We start from the raw sequence: 20,533 nt of genomic DNA, 5'->3' as shown, positions 1-20,533 counted from the left end.
AGCCTTTTCTGGGATTCATCTCATAAAGTTTATAAATTCCACTAGTTTCCAATACTCATCTAGCTGCAGTAGTGTTGCATATCTGAGAAATGTGCTTTTCAAGGGGCTGTGGTTCTGTGGAAACCATTCCAGGACCAAGTCAACATTTCAAATTAACAAATATATCGTATTTTTAACTCATCCTTGAGATATGCAGTAATACTGAATGATAGATCAAAATCTGATTTATGTGTGGGACACTAACTAATTGAAAAGTTTTCCTAGGTATGAAAATGTAGAACTGTTGGGAGGAGGTGTGTGTTCAGATGGGTTGAAAGATTGCAGAGACTGTCCTTCAATAAACCCATTTGACACTATGTACACACTCAAATGCTTCGACAGCTGAAGATGTTTTAATGATGGCCTAAAGTGAATTATTGCATCAGTAAAAAAGTTACTTTTAAAAATTACAACTAGCTTGGAAAGTTGGAAATTGTCCATCCAAAGCATTTGTTCTGATGTTTATGAAGAATATAAACTCTTAAAGAAAGTTCACGGCTAACTGATGACCATATCGGTAATATGTGTCCATGTGGACTACGTTTTCAACAGGTGCAGTTATTTACATCTGTAGAGCCAACATCAATCTTAGCCAGTGGCTTTTTTTGAGGTCATTTCTCTGTTAAATTGGAAAAGCCAAATACACCAAAGTTAAGAATTTTCTACTTCTGTTGCTCCAATTCTATGCTAAATGGCATAACATTAAAGTCACTATTTTTCTGTTAATGTTATAAATCTTTCACTATGGTCTGATTTCCTAACCGAAACCGATGTCTGCAAACACACACCAAAAAAAAACAACCAACCCAAAACCATAGATGTATAGAGCCATTTCAACCCTAACCTGGTCCATATTGGATACAGTGATGAATTCTTATGGCTTTTACACTAACACATGCCTCTGAGGTTACAAAGATCCCTGAGAGTAGTGCATGGCAAAACGTCACCATCCCGCTTTTCCTCTTTAAAAAAAGTAAATCGAAGTGGTTAATATGTATGGCAGACACGCATGGGTCAGTCTCTTTCCTGGGAAAAAATATAACACAGTTAAAGTGCAGGACTGTTAAATATTTGCATAATTTTGAAATGAACCAGTTGAGAAAATGACTTTTTCTTCATCCCAAGAATGTCCAAGTTTCCACAATTGTTCCTGGGACAACGATGACTATGTGTAAACTATTGTCAGTGCCGGGGGTGGAGGGGGAGCGCCACAAACGCCTCGCTCCTTCTGGACGTGAAACACAACTAAAGTTTTCCATCTCCTCATTGCTTCCTTGCCCCCCTCCCCCGCCCTGCCCGGGCGGCTCTGCCGCACACAGGCACCGTCGCCCCCCCGCAGCCCAGAGGCCGGGACCTGCCGGGGGTCGCAGGCGGCCACGGTAGGGAGGGTGGTGCTGGGGGCACTCTGACCATGTAGCGTCCCTTTACTCGCACGGTGTAGTGCAAGTTTCCAGTACCCGGTCCGCCCACTACCAGGTTGTCGAGGCAGAGCTGCTTTCCCTCCCACCCCCGGTGGTTCCCAGCCGCGTTACGATACGCCGGGCCCTACCGCGGCTTGTCATCCACCCAGCCAAAGGCAGGGAGCAGCCCCTGGCTTGTAGCCAGGAGGCTCTCTCACAGCTACCACCCCCTGGCTGGCTGCTCCGCAGAGCGGGATCCTCTTGCCTCCGGTCCACCAGTTACAGCGCAGAGGCACCCGCGGCAGAGCCGCCAGCCAGCCCGGGACAGCATGTCCGGTACCAAATACGTAGACGCGGAGGTAGGACCGCTGTGGGGAACGGAGCCGGCATGCTGCGGACGATCCGCTGCCTGCCCCGGCGCCGAGTACCTACAGCGATTCGCTCCCCCCTCCCCTGAGCCTCCCGCCGACTGCAGCGACTCGGCCCAGAAGAGGACGGGGTCGCGGGGGAAGCTCAGCGGGGAGGGCGAGCAAGCGGGCACCTGCAGGCAGGGCCAGGGGGCCAGGGGACCCTAGGGGGCCGGGGCCGCGGTGAGGGAGGTATGTGAAGGGAACCGGGGTGAAGAGGCACAGTGATGGTCGTGCAGGCAGGGCGCTTCAAGTGAGGACAGTATATTGAGGAGAGTACGATGGGTGCGGTGGGTTGCGGGGAGCACGGTGAGGTCCGTGCAGCAAGTGCCATAGGGCGAGAGAAGCGTGGGGAGGGTAACATGAGGATTGCATGGTAGGGATGGAAGTGTGGGGAGAGTAACGTGGGGAGGACACCGTGGGGAGGGCAGTACGGGGAGTGTAACTTGGAGAGGACTGTGGCGAGGGCGGTATTGGGAGGGTGCTGCACGGGGGGCCCCGGCCGCTCCCTGCGCTGCCTCTGGGGGCCGCGGCTGCGCCCTCCCCCGCTTAGGGGCGGCTGCTCCGCCCTGGGGCAACGCAGCGGGTAGCGGGCAGCGGGGCCGGGCGCGGGCTGTGCGGGGCGCCGCGGAGCTGTGCCCGGGACATCTGGCGGCAGGAACAGGATTAAGAGTCGGTGCCTGGCGCCGCAGGGGTGTGGTTGGTGCCCTGCGGCCACGGTTAAATAGCCGGGGCAAGAGCCGCCCCGCAGCGAAGCTCCTACTGCTCCACGCACCCCGAGGGACCCGGGGCCGCCTCCCCTAGCCCGCCCTCCTGCGCGGCCCTGCCCTGCCCTGCCCTCCCCGGCTCGACTCTCCCCTCCCGTCCGCTCTCCCTTTCCGCAGGGTTTTCTGTACACGGCGCCCATCAGGGAGCAGGGCAACATCTACAAGCCCAACAACAAGATGATGGCAGATGAGCTGAGCGAAAAGGCGGTGCACGACGTGCACACCAAAGAGATCGACCTGGTCAACCGAGACCCCAAGCACCTCAACGACGACGTGGTCAAGGTGAAAGGGATCGAGGCGGGACGGGGCGGGGGACGATGCCAGGCAGAGTGCGCGAACACTGCCAGGGCAACAACGGCCTGCGAACCGCTCCCCTCCACCTGCTACCGCAGGGAAAGGGCCGAAGGGGTGTCGGTAGTTTATTTATTCTGTGGTTTGTAGGGGAGAGCGTACAGGCGAGAGCCCGGCAGCGGACCAGCTCAGCCCGCCGTTGCCGCTTGCAGAGGCGGGTCTGCGCCCTTCCCCGGGCTGCCCGCGCACTCTCCGCCGGGGCGCCCCGGGCTGGGCACTGCGAAACCACGTCCCGCCGGGGCGGGGGTTTGCGGCAGCCCTCCGGGGATATCGCGGCTCCGGAGCGGGGCTTCCGCTGCTATGCGCCGACAGGTCAGCTCTGCGGCCGGGACCTCCCGCCCAGGACCAGAGGAAAAAAAGTGGCGTGACCTTAAGTGACATCGGTAGAAGGATTTTCCTTCCCTCGGGCACGTAAAAAGGCAGGGCAGGGGAGGTGGCACCAAAAGAGCGCAGTTCGAGATAGCAGCGCTGCTAGCCATGGCCTGCGGGACAGGTCATCCTCCCTAAGCCAAGTAGGTGCAAAATCGGGAGGACCTGGTGGTCGTTGGGACTTGTGCCTTTGTTTTGTTTTCCTCGGTATTTTTCCTTCCATCTAGAAATGGTAAATGGAAAGAGGCTAAGCAAAATCTAACTGTGCTCTTGTCTAGACTTTTGGTTTGGGTTTTTAAGTCAGAATTTGGCTGCTTTGGAAAGTCATGGCCAATGGAGATTTTTACTTGAAGTCACTTTGTTCAGAAAAATCATGGATTTTTCTCTTGGAAGACAAATTTTATACTGTGGATGTGGAAAATTGCAGATGTTATCATCTGGGCTTGCCAGAACCTAGGAAAAACAGGAGTTGCCCAGTTGTAGTGGGTGACTAAGTCACTAAAACTGGCTTATTTAGTGTCCAGCAGAGTCAGAGTATGTGCAGTTGACCATGTTTGTTGGTCAGGAAGACCCATTATTGAAAAAGAAATATTGCATTGTTTCCAGAGAATCAAAAGGTTGGAGTCCAGTTCCTGAATGTATGTGAGTAAAGCGATTCATGCTATGTGCAGACAATATAGCAAGGTCCTGAGTAACCTCAAATTCCACTGACTTCAACACAATTTGAAGGTGCTGAATAAGATTAGCCATCATGTTTGATCGATGCTAAGAAGTGTTCCACAGAGCAGTCTGTATCTTTAAAGAGCCATTGTCAGCTTTGTGATCTAGAAAGAAAAGGTGTAAGTTTATATTTGTATAGAAAAAATAATCTGTGTACCTGATAATACTAAACTTCCATTTAAATTGTTGATTTGAAAAAAGGAAAGAGCAATTGTTTTTTTCTGCTACCCATGGAGTGGCAGCTGATTAGACAGGGAATGCAACAGCTAAAGAATGAGAGTGCATCATGGCTTACTGGTACATCAACAGAAGTCCCCAAAGCAACCAAACCTTCTGAGGATGAGTCATAGCCCCCAGGCAAGTCATAATCTGAGTGTCCACAAATTTAACTAGGGAAAGAAAGATCCTACTGAGAAAAGAAGACCAGTGATGGAAAAAACATCCTAACAGACTTAAAAGAAACTGAAGCATACAAAGCCCATGCTGCCCTCTCTTGCCTCCCAGCAGGGGCAATGATTAAGAAAATTTGCTACATCCAATCATCTAAAAGAAACTTGGAAAATAGGAATTATAGTAATGGAATAAAGAAGCTTTTCAGTTTGTCCTTTTGCCATAATAGTAAATGGACACGTTCATTGAAAACCAGCAAACATCCAGAATGCTGGTACTGTGTCTGTGTCAGCAAGTGAGCTCCTGGTAGTGAACAGTCACATCAAGACACAGGGATGTATCAAAATGAATTTGATGTTGACCAGACAGGATCCGTTTTGCATCATAAAGCCAGCAGTATTTGTAAAAAAGGTGGCCATTGTAAATCACTGTTCTTCAGTATTGTTACAAGGACAAGTAAGAATCACTTCAGTTTTTTGAAGTATTTCATGGTTCAATCTGAAAAGCAGAGAGGGGATTTTTGCCACAATTCAAGTGTATTTAGACATTGCTTACAGGATGAGCCTGTTAGACATAGCAATAAAGTTAAGATCCAGTACCAAGGGTTGGAATGAAGATACACAAATTCAGTTCCCGCCTTAGCCATCAGTCTGTGCTCCCCTTCTGTCATGCATCTGCCTTTCTTACTTCAGCTCTAAATCATCCAGGCAGCATTAAAAAACAAACAAACAAACAAACAAACAAAAACTTGTGTGGCAGAAGTAGTCCACAGTCTCGGTCAGGTACTGAAAGTCAGGGAAAAAAAACCCAAACTTTCAGGAGTATTGTAAAGCCAGAAGTATAGTCAAGCTTAGATGAATTTTGTTTGGAGCTAGTGCATTTTTATAGATTCAGAACCGTCTACTTTTTACCCAGCATTTAATGCATTTCTTGCCACTTGACTATGAGGCACAATAGCATAGAAACTGGGGACAAATCAGTCAGCCATGAAATAGAAATGATTAGACAGAGAATGAGGAATCTGCTCTGTAAGCAGCTCTCTAAAAGGCCTCAGTGTTGTCTGCATTCAAATACTTCCCATAGCACATTTTAAAAATAACCCTTGCTTGTGAGAAGCAGGAGATGTTCCCTTGATGTGCAACACAAAGCATCTGTACAACTTCCTCTGCCGCAGATAATATGGTGCAGACGGCAATAGGGTAGGGATCCAGACAAGCAGAAGAGATCTGTTTGAGGTCCTTTTATAAAACTTTTATATAAACAGAAGCAGCATACACCAAAGTTACTGGTGACTGACTTTGCTTAAAGTTCTTCAAATGGGCTACCAAGTGGAAGTTCAGTGCTGGGGGTTCCAGAAAAAATGAGGCTAATGACAGGATTTCTGTTCAGAGGGGTATGGAAACGAGCTTGGCCTTACCAGCCTGTGGTCTGCAGGCAAAATGGATCTGGCAGCTCTCTGCTGGAGGAAGCATGATCTGTTAAAATTTTCTTCCTGTTTCAATTCCTTCAGCAGGGAGTGGAAAGGAAGGAGTTTCTTCTTCAATACAACTGTTCTTGTGCATCACCTTGGCAGGGGAAAATGTGCAACAGTGATCGCATTCCTCGAGATTCTGGCTTGTAGAGTTGGCTAGCCATGCAGGCGGGAAAGGAGGCAATCTAGAAACAGCCTCTTGTGCACCTGGGAGCTTTCCAGGAGTCATGCTGGTGATTATACAGCTATTCTGCTTCACAGCGGTATCTATAGCATATGTCCTTCACTAGGCAGTTCTACTCTTGGACTTGAGTCCCCCAGTTTTTCATTTATGTATGATGAGATGCAGCAGCCAGGATAGAAAGCTGGTTACTCTTTTTTCCTCTCATTCATTCCCCAGTGACCCAATGCCTGAAGTTCAGTATTTGCTCTTCCTGTTTCTCAACACAACATTTGTGTCTTCTGCAGCATGGCTAAATTACAGCCTTCCAACTCTTTGGATTTCAAAGTTTCTCAAAGTATCTGTGGTCAAGTTTGCATGAAGTTTACTGAATATGGATGAAGTAGAGGTGGGAGCCAGTTCTCCTGCAGCTTGTGCTTCTTAGTACATCCTTGTTCCTTGTTCAAAATGGGGATAGACATTGCAGCCAACCATGCTTTTGAGACTAGTGAGCACTAAATGTGCAGTCGGTCTGCAACCAGATTATAGTTTTTTTCTGCAGTGGTGTGCCAGGAAGAAAGGCCTATGCCTGATCTTCCATCCAGTACATTGTGTTTTAAACAAGTGGTGTCTATCTGCAGTTTGTTGTGTAAGAATCCTCTTGTCTCTGGAAAAAAATTCTATTACTTGGCTACAGATGTAAGGATGCAGAGCTTTTGTACCAGCTTTAAACATTTAATTCGTGTCTTCCACTTAAAGCTAATGCAGTTAAGGGAAATTCAGCTCACTTCACAGAGAAGTCTGGAGTTTGTAGTCAGATGTTGACAAATATAACACCATTACGTAGGCAGTAGGGAGGAAAGTATTACTTAGCCATCATAAAGCCATTTACAATTTCTGCTGCTTTCTAATAATAAAAGAGAGGCTTTTAAAAAGCAATTTGCCATTTTATTTAGTCCTTCACAATGACAATCCCTCCCTGTTGGGCTGAGCATGGTGTAAGGTGTACAGAGCAGTAAGTAGGTGGAGTAATGTCCACCACCACAGAGGGAGAACCTCCTGGAAGGAAAGCAGGCATTAGCCCCCACTCTCTTCACATAGCAGAGCTGAGGCATTGAGGGCTGTCACTGATGTAACAGCATGGATCAGTGCGGGGAGAAACAGAGAGTTCTGCTCTTAACAAAGTAAAACAAGAGAAAAGCAGAGCTCAGGTGGTTTTTTTGAAATAAGAAATTGAGTGAAATTGAATTCAGACTCCCTTTCTGTGTTTTCACGTACTGGTAAAAGCCCTACATAAGTTTATCAATATAATGATATAAAGATATTTTTATTTAAACATATAAACATGTGTTTATGTTTTAAACCAAGTTTGTCTTCTGGGCTCTTGCTATTGGCAGTGATGAAAGTTAGATACCTCTGGAGGCAGATCCACATCACTGAGATTAGGCCTCACCATAGGACAAGGCAAGCAGTGCTCTCAGAGGACGTTTCTCTCCATTGACAATATGAGTAGCTTAGATGTGACACTTTACTTTTATGTAACTGAGTTTAAATTAAATTATTCTGAAACTTGGTGTCATGTTAACATCCAGATGCAAAAATATTCAAATATTTGACTTTGGCTACCCACATGATACAATCCTGTTTCAAACAGTTCTTCCAAGGTTAGGCTACCATCAAGATACTAAGAACTTGAGTCATTAATATACGAGGACTGAGCAAGGTTTTAGAGTTCTGAAAAACAGTTTTCTTGCTCATTAATTAGGAGTTCCCAGACATGGAATTTCTGAATGTCCATGAAATGACAGATAATAATGGCATCTGTTCTGATGAAAGCTTCTTCTCAAAAAAATGTGTTTGCATTTAAGCTCATAGTATTATTAAAGCCTTATGTGCTGCCTTCTTCCTTTTGATGAACATGACTCATAACTCCATAGGAAAATGTTCGTTGATGGCCATGGGGACACAGCCAACAATTCAGCATGGATGTTGCTTTTTGTTACAATTTATTGGACACAATCTCAAATTCAGAGGAGACAAATACTTTTTGTGTCTGATAAAGAGAATTCAGATATGTTAGAAAATGTTAAGAAGAATTTGAATTAATTTTAGAATTCTTAGCCCACTCTATGGATAGAAGGACCATCTAATGCCCAGAAAAAGGGAACATGTTGAAATCCAAAAGTCTCAAGGGGGAAGAAGAATAAATGTGTATAGTAGAGAGGTCTGCCCTTGAGATCTCCAGTGAGAACTTGATCTTCATTGTATTTTAAGCAACAGAGAGAAGAATGATTCCAAGTTCACAAGTAAAACCTGTGGTCTGGAAAACTAGAGAGATATTGTTCTAAACTAAAATAAGTTTATATTTTGCACAGCTCTCAAATATCCTTGTATTGAACAGCAGGATGAAATCTACATCAGCAATTGATTTTTTTTTTATCTAGAACCACCATCTCTCTTTGCTTTGCCAGATGAATGACAGCAATAAAAAACATCTCGGAATAAAATGGATTTGTTGTTTTGAAGATGAAGGATAAGTTATGCCATTTAATTTACTTTGATTTATTGGGGAGGCAGGTTTAACAATGTTAGTCTATATTTTTCTGGCAGACTTCTTACAAAAATTCCTTTTGATAGTTTCAAAACAAACTTTGACTTTTATGCAATATCATTCTTCTTTGAAATTATGTCATCAGGTTAGCCTTCAAAAGGACAACTAGTTTCAGTACCACTGTCCTCACTCAAATTAATAACACTTGCACCAAATTTTATTCAGGATAATCAAGAAACTATGCTATAGATGGCAGTGGGACTGAACAAGGATGAGACTTGTCCTTAGACTTCGCTTTATCTGGCCCGTGTATTTTATTTTCAGACAAATGAGAACTGATAAATTCAGCTTATAGATAAGAAGTGAGAAAATACACTCACAGCTGAAGGTGAAAGCATCACATTCCCTGTCCAAATTCCTGCTGTGCTGAATTTATACTCGGAGTTCCAAAAAAGCCAAAAAGAGTCTAATAGAGAGATTGCAACACTTCCTCTGTCAACTGTGAAATTCCTTCTTAGAGTTAAAAAAATGCTACCAAAACCAATAATAAAAATGTTAATTTTCCCTTAAGATCAGGTTGGTATCTCCTGTAGAGCTCAGCTGTAAAGTCTTCTGATGTTTTATGAAGTCCCAAGTTCATATATCTCTGTCCTAGTGAAGTTTATGACAGGATCAGAACTGTAGACTAATTATACCTTGATTTTTGATGACATACTAAAGAAGTAGTTACTCATATTTAAGGGTCAATAACTTAAGATCTTCCGTAAGAAAGCCAACATTCCAACAGGAGAAATGCAGAGGCAAATTAGTTTTAAAGGAACAGAGAGCCAGCTGGACATCACTGCACACTCACTGTCAGCAATAAGCGTATTCAGGTAGAAATGATGGGGAAGGTGAGAATAATTTATACCCATTTTCTAAACAGTATTGCTTCAGTTAACAGGTATGTGTTTGTGGGTACTATGCCTAGTTAAAAGTCTACTCTCCTGAGATTCCCTTCATGAATGATAGAATAAAGTGGGTTTCAGATCTAAAGCACCCTCCAAAGGTGCTTCTCTCTACTGAAGAGTCTAAGGTCATTCTTTCCATTTCATATTACTGCCTAAATTGAGGAGGGATGAAGCTAGAGGAGGTTCTAAAATGTTATACTTAACAGAAGTTTATTACCTTAATAACAGGTCTGTAAACCTGCACTGAGGGCAGTATAATAGTATAATGTATTATATGTATAGAATACAATATTTTAAAAATATATATAAAATGTATTTGCATAATGTCTTTTACTAATGTTTCTGTAGTCTGGTTAACTCCATACCCCACTGGAATCAATAAAATAATTCCTCTTACCTTTAGTGCAGTCAAAACTTCACCCCATTGTCCATGCTGATGAATATACCTCATTAAATATAGAGATGGACAGACATGTGGATGTATGCACACAGATGCTAAAAGAGCTGTATCAAGCAAGGAACTGTGGTATGTGAAGCCATAAAATAAGGAAAGCTTCTTAAGAGTTTGTGGGAAGACTGTACTGACCTCCTGGTAGCCTAGTTTCCAGGGAGGAAAATAGCCACTTTATTTTCTGAGTGCTTACCCCAGCAATATGAACATATTTTCCAAGGACCCAGCTGACATGATATTCCCACCTGCACAGGAAATTTCACTGTGTTTTGGAGGAGTGCAGATGGCTCCTTGAAGCTGCTATTCTTCCCTTCTGCTGGACTATATTGAGACAGGACAGGCAAGTGCTTCAGGAAGAGATCTCTGGAGAATGGTTGGTTGCTACAATGCTGACCCATTGGCATCAGTCGCATTTTTCTCACTAATACTTCCGCAGATTTCAATGAGCCTGCCCATCTGATAAAACAAAGCCCATCACCCGGGCTTTACTGGTATGTAAAGCATGGGTGGGGAGCAGGAGGTTATTGTCTCAGTAATAAATAGTAAATTATTTGGAGCTGTTCTCACTGATTTATCAGTTTGTGAAATGGTGATCCACAGTCTTGACCTTTTTCTAAGACATGGCAATACTTAAATTTTTTCATAATCCATTTGAATATTTGTTACGTGTGGATCATTCCTGACTGGACTGGTTTTCTTCTCTGGCTGGAATAGTGTAGTCCTTTAACTCCACTTTCCAACCTTGGTATGTTTGTTAAAGCATTGTTTGGTTTTCTGGCATACTCTCTAGTATTCAGGAAGGATTCACTGTTTCCATTAAGAAATTTGCCAGCAGAACATTTTGTTTGCCACATTATGGAAAGCATGCAGAGGGAGACAGGGACTGTAAGGCAAATTCATTGGCCAGTTTGAACAAGTAATGAGGGTGGAACAGTTCTGCTTGCCTTTTTAGGTTTTCATTCACTTTGGAATTACTTGTTTGTTATTTTTCAGCCTTACACAAAAGCTATGGCCCTAACCATCTGTTCTCATGGCACCCTTTTATTTGTGTGTGTGTGTGTGTGCAAAGGAATAGTGTGCCTGCTAATCTGGCCAGTAGCCAGAATAGCAGTGTGCTCTGGAGATAGTGTTCAAGGTGGATGGACAGAGCCTAATCATGCTGCACCCCACCCTGGAGAGATTCTTGGGGTTCACTTGTTAGATGCTTTCGATCATACAAAGAGTCAAGGTGATTTCTTCTGATGCAGCTTACTCCATCTTTAAACACTGTTGGATCCTCTTACTTTGTAGTCATCCAAGGTATAGCCTGAGGCTTGTATAAATGCTCTGGAGTAGAATGAGTTTTGCTGTTACTATACACCTGAGAGTACCTAATGTTTGCTTTTGAAACCAAAGATTAGTGAGGAAGTAGAAAATCAAGGCATCATGGAGTTCTGTGTTTTCAGGAACAAAGTACCAGCTTCCCTTCATAACATTTAAGGTAAACAGTTGCCAGAGGGAGATTACCCAGTGCTCTTGAAAGTGTGAATGAGTGTGGTGTTTGGGAGGTGAGGGAAGGGAGAAGAGTGGCTCTACTCCAAACAAGTGCCAACACTTCCCATGCTTTTCCCCTCAAGTTTAGTAGAAACAACCTCATGCACTGTTTCATCCTTTTCTGATGAACTGTGACAGTGGTCAGGAAGATAATCATCAGTAGCTGTGGAAACATGGTATTTCAAAGGGTCAAGGAAACATTTAGATGTTTAACTGATATTGCTAGTTTAACAGAATGGCTGTGAGCTTATTGCTTAAGGCTTTTTTTTATGCTGCTGTGATACCTTTGCTCTCCAAGCACAGTGACTGGAAATTTTTAAGTTCCAAATAGTGTAAAAAACTAATAATGATCTCATGCACTCATGCATTTTCTTCTTTTAATAACACATAGCCCAGCCATCTCCAGAGTTAGTAGTGCTGCATCTGACCTGAACAGTGTGGCTCATGCCACAGAATGGCTTGTCATTTTATTATTTTTATACATTTTCTTCTATTGACTGTTTCTTTGAAGGACATTGAATGCATTGGAAAAATTTATAAATTGCATTTGTTACAAAAAGAGGAAGAAAAGGAGATCATATCTTCACTTTTGCATATTTCAAGTTTTATAGGGACACAATATAATACAGTGAAGCAACGGTATACTTTCAGTATCAGGGAAAGACCTGTTTAAAAACAGGACGGTGTAAGTAGTAAAGACAGTTTCCATACTCTGTGCTAAAAACTGTTAAGAAGAATAGCTTGTGACTCCTTCTCATATAAATAAATTTCTTGTATAAATAAACTTGACTATAGCCCTGGCCTAGCAGTGCACATAAGCATAGCATCCTGGCCTGTATCAGGAATAGTGTGGCCAGCAGGAGCAGGGAAATCATTCTGCCTCTCTACTCAGCCCTGGTTAGGCCACACCTTGAGTCCAGTTCTGGGCCCCTCAGTTTAGGGAAGATGTTGACTTGCTGGAATGTGTCCAGAGAAGGGCAAGAAAGGGGTTTGGAGCATAAGCCCTAAGAGGAGAGGCTGAGGGAGCTGGGGTTGCTTAACCTGGAGAAGAGGAGGCTCAGGGGAGACTATTGCTCTCTACAACTACCTGAAGGGAGGTTGTAGCCAGGTGGCGGTTGGTCTCTTGCAGGCAACCAGCACCAGTACAAGAGGACACAGTCTTAAGCTGTGCCAGGGAGCTTTAGGCTGGGTGTTAGGAAGAAATTCTTCACAGAAAGAGTGATGGGCCATTAGAATGGGCTGCCCAGGGAGGTGGTGGAGTCACCATCACTGGAGGTGTTTAGGAAGAGACTGGATGGGGCGCTTTGTGCCATGGTTTAGTTGATTAGGTAGCGTTGGATGATAGGTTGGACTCGATGCTCTCAAAGGTCTTTTCCAACATGATTAATTCTGTTCTGTTCATATTGACATCAGTGGAACAGTTCACATCATTCAAGTTGTGGTCATATTTAAGTGTTTTGTCTGATTGGAGATACTGGTGGTCAGTCACAAGGGATCCAGTAAAGATCTGAGCATCCTTTCACTGACTCCAAAAGATACTGATGGCACTCAAAAATGTAGACATCCTCAGCACTTGTTTGGGTTCCTCCTCAGTGTGGTAATGGTGGTGCCTGTCTACACAAACTGCATGCTGCATGCACAGTAGTGGCACAGAGCTATGATGTGTGAAGATATGAATAATTATAGTTACAATAACAAAAATGTAGATTAGGTCAAAACCCCATAAAATGCTGACAGCCGTAATATTTTTCTTCTGGTACACCCAGCACAATAAATTTTTCTGTGTAATAGATATTATGTACCTCAAAGAACAAACTTTTGAAGAGAAGCACAACAGCTAAGTAGGCAGCCTGAGGCTGGCATTAAACTCACCTTTCCAGCCTGACAGGTTTTGACACATAGGAACTAAATTTGGCAAGGTCAACATGTCAGCTCTTTCCATATTACAAGGCATATATTCCTGAGTCAGCTTCACCAGAAACTTCACACTGCTTTTTTAATTAATAGTTTTTTTTTCTCTTGAACAGACTGGAAAAAAGAAGACAAATTCCCCATACCATTTTCCTTTCTTGTAACTGCGTCTTTAAGAACCAAACCACCCACTTTCTTTAATTTCCTAATACAGTTTAATAAACATAATGCAGAGCAAAAGAAGCTATGATAATTCTCATAGCAGAATCAGACAAAAAACTTAAAGCAAGGTGAAAACTGGCTTTACCAAACTGAATAGTAGGAAACAACAAATAGCCAAAGTCAGGAAGCATATTGTAGGCATGGAACAGGAGTTGATAGTGTTTAATAGCTTTGGCTGAAACAGAAGGTTGTAGCAAGTTATTAGCATCCTTTAGAGGGTCAAAATGAATTTCCTTTACTTCTTTCCTTGTCACAAGTGAACGTGCCTGTATTTTCATTAGCTTGACAGATAATGTGATTTCACAGCACACCCTAACAGTTCTGGAGGAACACACTGCACACTGAACATGCAGTCTGCTGAGCAAGACCTATGCCTAGCTTCAGCATACATTTATGTAGATAAAACAGAGTTCTTCACAGATCTACATGCATGTGATGCTTTGGCAAAAGTGGCCTAAAGAACAATATGCTAAAAAAGATATTTTATCCTTGCAAGCCAGTTAACTTCCAGAAATCAGAGTGTCTTTATTCCCTAGGATCATATTTCTGGCCACTTCTCTTTCTCACGCATCTCCTATTTTTACTTTACTTAGTTCAGCTGGGCTCCTGTTATCATTCTGAGGACACTCACTGTCACTGAGTGCTACTGAACTAAAAACCAGAGGAAAGCAGTAGGAGAGAGTGAGGAGTGAGTAATCTGAATGATGTAAGTGTAACTCTTTGCAAGGCAAAATGCATAGTTACCTATTCCTTCTGCTGCCGGTGGAGGACTGATCCCTGCGAGTTAAAAACAGGATCTTTCATGGGAGTGGTTCAGTGCAGGAAGAATCTGGGTAATATCTCAGTTCCTGCAGTATAAGGACTGTACTGGCTGAAGAGTGAAATAAATAAAGCATTTCCCAGCCAGTGGATCTGTACATGATCTGTTAACAGCTGAGAAGTAGAAAGGCCCAGATTACTTCAACTCCTTGCCTGTCGCTATTTGGACTCTGCTCTGCTGTGGCTAAGTGTGGGTTTGGACAGCACCACAGAGGTTCATGTTACAGCTGTAGCTGAACTCACTTGATGTGTACATTATTTCGTAACATTCTTACGGCTTTCAGGGAGATAACAGCTTCATTTTAAAACTGTATTCAGCTGAGAGTTTTTAGACTTGCCAGCCTGTTTTTCTGTCTTTTCACTCTCGAGTTCAGCTTGGTATCTCCCTTTTTCAAACTGAAGCAATATGGAACACAGGACTTGAGGAATAATGAGATGGGTTAGGTATGGTAGGTGGTGAGACATTAGCTGTGGCACCTCCAGGGCCATTTATTCAGCTTCTACTTATGGGCAGAAACACTTTGAGAGCTGTTGAAACTGACCTCTTGACAATTCTTTGTGACACTATTATTTCACAGTTTAATTCCTGAGTATGTTTAGGACAACTGTCTATGACTTAAGCTGGGAACTCTGAAGATGTATAATAAATGTTCTAATATTAGCATCATCTTCTGGAATGAGGACAGGGTTGTCCATCTGGAAATGTTATATAGCATGATTCTTCTGTCAGCTCCCCAGGATTAACGTGATGGACATCTTGGAACACACAACTGCCTAAAAACATTAGTTGCTGAAAATCACAATTACAGAAAGTTTGCTATTTGATTTGAAATCCAAAGATTTTACTGGCTTCCATTTCTCAGTTAAACATTTATTATAACTAATTATTTCGAAGGTGATCAGATTATGGGCCAGTCTTACCATTTATTTTTAAAGTTCTAGGAAATTCACATTGACCTGTGTTTTCTTTTTTCATGCCAAAAATATGTTTTTCTGATAAAATTAAAGTTGTAACAGTTAAAAGGCTGATGGAGCTCAATACAAACTTGCTTTCCTGCTGAGATTTAATAGTTCCCTTATCAGCCAATTGAAAAAATACAAGGTAGACTCCACCACAACTGAGCTGAACAAAAGACTTTGGGCATGACCATGAATAGGCCTCAATGCGCTGAACTGCTGTATGATGGCTGTGTGCACAAACTGTCTCTGCCAAGGATCATGTCAACTGGTGGGAAGCATGGAATAAATAGCCATAAATTTAGAAAAAAAAGGTCTGTGCTCAGCCATGTAGTCTTTATGTAGCAGCATTTTTTTATAAGTAACTTTTTGTTGTTGTTTTGCTTCAGTCATCTTGGGGTTTGCCATCATTTGTATATTTCCATTGTCTGGTTTGAAGGCAAGCACAGACAATAAGTGAGGAACACCCATTCACTTTGAAAATGAGCTAACATGGTTTGCTTTTGAATAGCTGCAGACACATATTATAAGTATGCTTGCTGGTATGTTCCAGAAAGTAAAAGTACTTGCTCCATAAATTCAGGCATATAGTCTTCCAACATGTGTACTCAGTTGAATGAGATTGATTTCAGTAAATAGTGATCTTGGAATCATCTGAGGGGAGGATAAGAATGACTATAAGACAATTAAATGCCTTCATCAGTAAATGTCATTGGATTCTCCATGTATATATCTGCAAGCTTTTCTTTCTTGATGCAGGCCCAAAATTCTGTGGTTGATACAGGGACATCTGTCCCATTTGGTAAAAAGATCACATCCAGAAAAGTTCCTTGGTCTGTCTTACTAGACTGCAGCTAATTTTGAATGACTGATTCATGTAATTATTTTAGGGCAAATCTACTTCATAAAGCTAATTTGCTGTCCATTATTTAGTCCCCTACAAACTTTTACATCTATTAATCCCACAATGAAAATAGCATATTGTTGCCTGTGATCCCTTCTCCAGAATTAAGAGTTATTTCTACCGGTGCTTCGGTCTTGCACACATTGAAATTACCGAGCCCAAATGCTTTCCAATTTCCTGTCTTCACACCAGTGAATGTAGTAGACTAGACGAGACTAGACTAGACTAGACTAGTATAGACCAGGTTGGAAGAGACCTTTGAGATCATCATGTCCAACCAATCATCCAACACCATCTAATGAACTAAACCATGGCACCAAGCACCCCATCAAGTCTCCTCCTAAACCACTTCCCCGGGCAGCCCATTCCAATGGGCAATCACTCTCTCTATGAAGAATTTCTTCCTAACATCCAGTCTAAACCTCCCCTGGTGCAGCTTGAGACTGTGTCCTCTTGTTCTGGTGCTGGTTGCCTGGGAGAAGAAACCAACCCCCACCTGGCTACAACCTCCCTTCAGGTAGTTGTAGAGAGCAATAAGGTCTCCCCTGAGCCTCCTCTTCTGCAGGCTAAGCAACCCCAGCTCCCTCAGCATCTCCTTTGGAGCTTGTGCTCCAAACCCCTCACCAACTTTGTTGCCCTTTTCTGAACATATTCCAGCAAGTCAACATCTTTCCTAAACTGAGGGGCCCAGAACTGGACACAGTACTCAAGGTGTGGCCTAACCAGTGCCGTGTACAGCTCACATTAGATGCTGATTTCAAGAAAACCATTTTCCGAGTTTTATACCAAAAATGCATTCACACAACATATGAAGGAGAGGCTATTGCATAACCATGGAGCTATTGCAGAAGAGAAATGTGATTCAGATTCTCTTTTAATTTTACTTTTTGTAGCTATTATTTAAAATTAGGCTATTCAATTTCGGAATGTCCAAACAGATTTTAGGCTCTGCACACCTTTACGGGCAAGTGCATGGCACAGAGGTGTGTTCCTTAGACAGAACTGCAACCCAAATGCTACTTTTAGGTGTGAAAGGGATGACGAATTATTATCCCAATGAATTGTAGATCACTTTCAGATCATTAGTGCCTGGGTTGGAATAGCAGAGAAGGAGGTTTATAGCTTTCATTATATGATGTCTGGAGAGAAGCACTGTAAAAGAGTGATATGGAGGCCCAGTAACAGGCTGCATTAAGCCAACTTGATATTAAACATTCAAGATGTTTGATATCGCAGCTGATTCAGAAAGTTCCTCCCAAGGACTTTCAAGTCCTTCAAATAAATCATGCCTAGACTGTGCAGTTTTTCTTTGGAATTATTTGTTTGTTTGTTTAAGAAACTGACAAGTCCAGTGGTTTTACAGTTTTTTTCCCCTTTATTGCTAACTTTTGTTTGGAGGTGATTGAAGATTCAGTTGGAGAGAGAGAGGAGTCCCTTCCAATTGTTATGTATAATTTAGATTAAAATAAGTGATTGTGATCCTTTTCCTACAGTCTAAGCCATATTTACAGAATTGTATGTATATTCACCTCCTTCCAGCATGCATTCTATGTAATGTTGCCTGAGTTTCAGAGGCTGCTGGACCATATTGTACTTACCTTGCTTCACTACATTATCATCTCATTTTGGGATCCAGTCCCAGGAATGCAATTCATTTTTTTCTTTCATCTGATTTAAACAGCCAATTTCTTGCACAGCAATAGTGTTCTGATGTTCTCTTTCCTGTTGAATGCTGTATCTGTACAATTGGTCATGCTAACTAAGTTAAATATCCTGTATTGTGGCTTATATCAAACACATGTTTGTGTGACATAGAGATGAACCATCATCACAATTCTGTTAATTTTCTAATAGAAATGTTATGACAATTAAACTTCCTGAATAGCTCAATATTTCAACAGAGAGCAGTAAAATATGCCTGTTGGAATGCACTGCTTCCTTAGGTGACTTTTTGACAATTTATGAATAGTCAAAATTATAAAATACATGGAAGAGTGTGTTCCTTCTAGATATTAATACGTTATCCTGGCCATGTCTTTCATGAACAAGATGTTAGCACATAAACAGGATAGGCTAGAACGAAACACTTCCAATGTGAACAGCCTCCTTAAGTTTAATAAGGTGAGAGAGTTCTCCCTTTCAGACTAAGGAGGAGCTCCACCTGATGGTTTTCAGTCAGCTAAGAACTATGTATGCCTGTTTCAAGGTACATATTTGAATAGCTAGCCTCACTATTTATTTACTGTCAAAGCTCATCAATGTAATCAATGCAAGGATGCAAAAAGTCAGAGCAAGAAAGTGCATTTTACTGATGCATGCCTGAGGTGTATAAAAAGTCGCAGTGACTGCAACTTACTTCATTCATAAGATGTGAAACAGTTAAGTTAGGCAATGAAAGCATGATTATTCTGTTCACCTGGTTTGTCCTTTATGTAGACTCTAAGGGCTGTAGAATTCATAGGTGTAGGGCTGTAAGAGATCTAAACAGTTAGATTTCAGATTATGAGCTAATCATTGAGGCTCCCTGGTGGTCATCATAAAAATGATAGTTACTGATGATTCATGGATTAAATTGTGTGCTACAATGGCTTGAATCATGTTGGGATATAGGAAGTACGTACTTCATGTTTTTTCCTTGCAGGGCACCACTGCACTCCAGGAAAGGTATTTCTGGAATCTACCCCTGATGCAAATGTCTGACTGACTTGACTTTGTGTTCTTTGCTGCAGATTGATTTTGAAGATGTGATTGCTGAGCCAGAGGGAACACACAGCTTTGATGGGATTTGGAAGGCCAGTTTTACCACCTTCACTGTTACAAAATACTGGTTTTATCGTTTGCTCTCAGCAATCCTTGGCATTCCAATGGCTCTCATCTGGGGCATCTACTTTGCCATTTTGTCATTCCTGCACATCTGGGCGGTGGTGCCATGCATAAGGAGCTACCTGATTGAGATCCAGTGCATTAGTCGCGTCTATTCGATCTGCATCCACACATTCTGCGACCCACTGTTTGAGGCCATAGGCAAAATGTTCAGCAACATCCGAGCCACAGTACAGAAAGAGATTTGAGGGACATTTCAAGGAGAGCCAACAGCCTAGAAAGTGGGTGGGAGTTTTGTGTTGTTTGAAGTGTTTTGGTGCCAGTTTCTAGTTTCCCAAAGCAACATACAGCAACTGGTGGTGGATATACTGGCCCAAAACAAACAATCACTTGCTCAGTTTCTTTTTCTACTGTTTATTCTTACTGGACTACTCACTTTTTTTTTTTTTCCTTCCCTTCCATCTGCATTTCAAACTAACCTTAAATGGCTGCTCTTCAATGCCAGCTATATATCATTCTGCTGGCTGTTCAATTTAGAGACTGAAGTGTTGTTGAATGCCTTTTTATCTCATCCTTCATTCCTTGTGAGATAAATCCACAGTGATTCTGAAGAACGACACAAATGCTTTCCAACACTATAAAGCCATTCATTTTATTGTGGCCGAAGAGTGCAGAGCTATTGCAGCAGAATAAACGTGACCAGCTGGCAGGTTTCAGCAGAATGTTCTTTTTCAATTGGATTGTCAGTTGACTGCAGCTATTTACAGTCATAGTTAGATATGGTGCACTATGGATAAATTAGTTAAGCAAATGAATCACTGAAGTGATACATGTACCAAAAATCTAACACTTTATCAGGTTGGAGACAGTAACAGATGAAAGCTTTTCATGTGCATAAAAAGTTTCAATCAGTGCCTTTCTGTCTCATTCTGTCTTAGACATTTGCATCCAGTCTTTTCTCAACCTTTCCTAGGTTTGCAGAAGCAAACTGCAGTTGAGACTAAAACTGGTCATTAAGGAAGTGTTTTCCTGACTGTGACTTAGGACACATCCCTTAGCAAGTATTTAGGTGCTTCTCTCATAGGCTTTCGTTGTTGTTTTTTTTTTTTTGCAAACTATTCATATAAATACATATTGCAGGTATGTCAGGGATAACCCTGAGTTACAAGAAAAAATAAGGTGTGCCAAATCCAAGCAACACGAGGCCAAGGAGGAGCTGCCCCTGAGATTAACTTTTCTGTCAGCTTTCAAAACTTCCCAATCAGCTGAAGTTGGCATGCCACAAGCACATAGATTATTTTTCAGGAGAATTGATGCTTTGCTGAGTCTAAACTAAGC

At 42.4% G+C, this 20,533-nt stretch overlaps 1 protein-coding gene across 1 annotated transcript; it reads left to right on the top strand.

The window, feature by feature from the left end:
• The first annotated feature begins 1,681 nt into the window (after positions 1 to 1,681).
• Positions 1,682 to 20,297, top strand: CAV1 (caveolin 1). The gene is made up of 3 exons (XM_054178549.1): positions 1,682 to 1,798; positions 2,731 to 2,895; positions 19,102 to 20,297. Exons 1-3 carry the CDS (start codon positions 1,769 to 1,771, stop codon positions 19,441 to 19,443), a joined length of 537 nt encoding a protein of 178 aa, XP_054034524.1. The 5' UTR covers positions 1,682 to 1,768; the 3' UTR covers positions 19,444 to 20,297.
• The last annotated feature ends 236 nt before the right edge of the window (positions 20,298 to 20,533 follow it).

Source organism: Dryobates pubescens, chromosome Z, assembly GCF_014839835.1.
Source record: "Dryobates pubescens isolate bDryPub1 chromosome Z, bDryPub1.pri, whole genome shotgun sequence".
Classification (NCBI taxonomy): Eukaryota; Metazoa; Chordata; class Aves; order Piciformes; family Picidae; genus Dryobates; species Dryobates pubescens.
The sequence above is the reverse complement of the archived record's forward strand: the minus strand, read 5'-3'. Positions and strand labels throughout refer to the sequence as shown.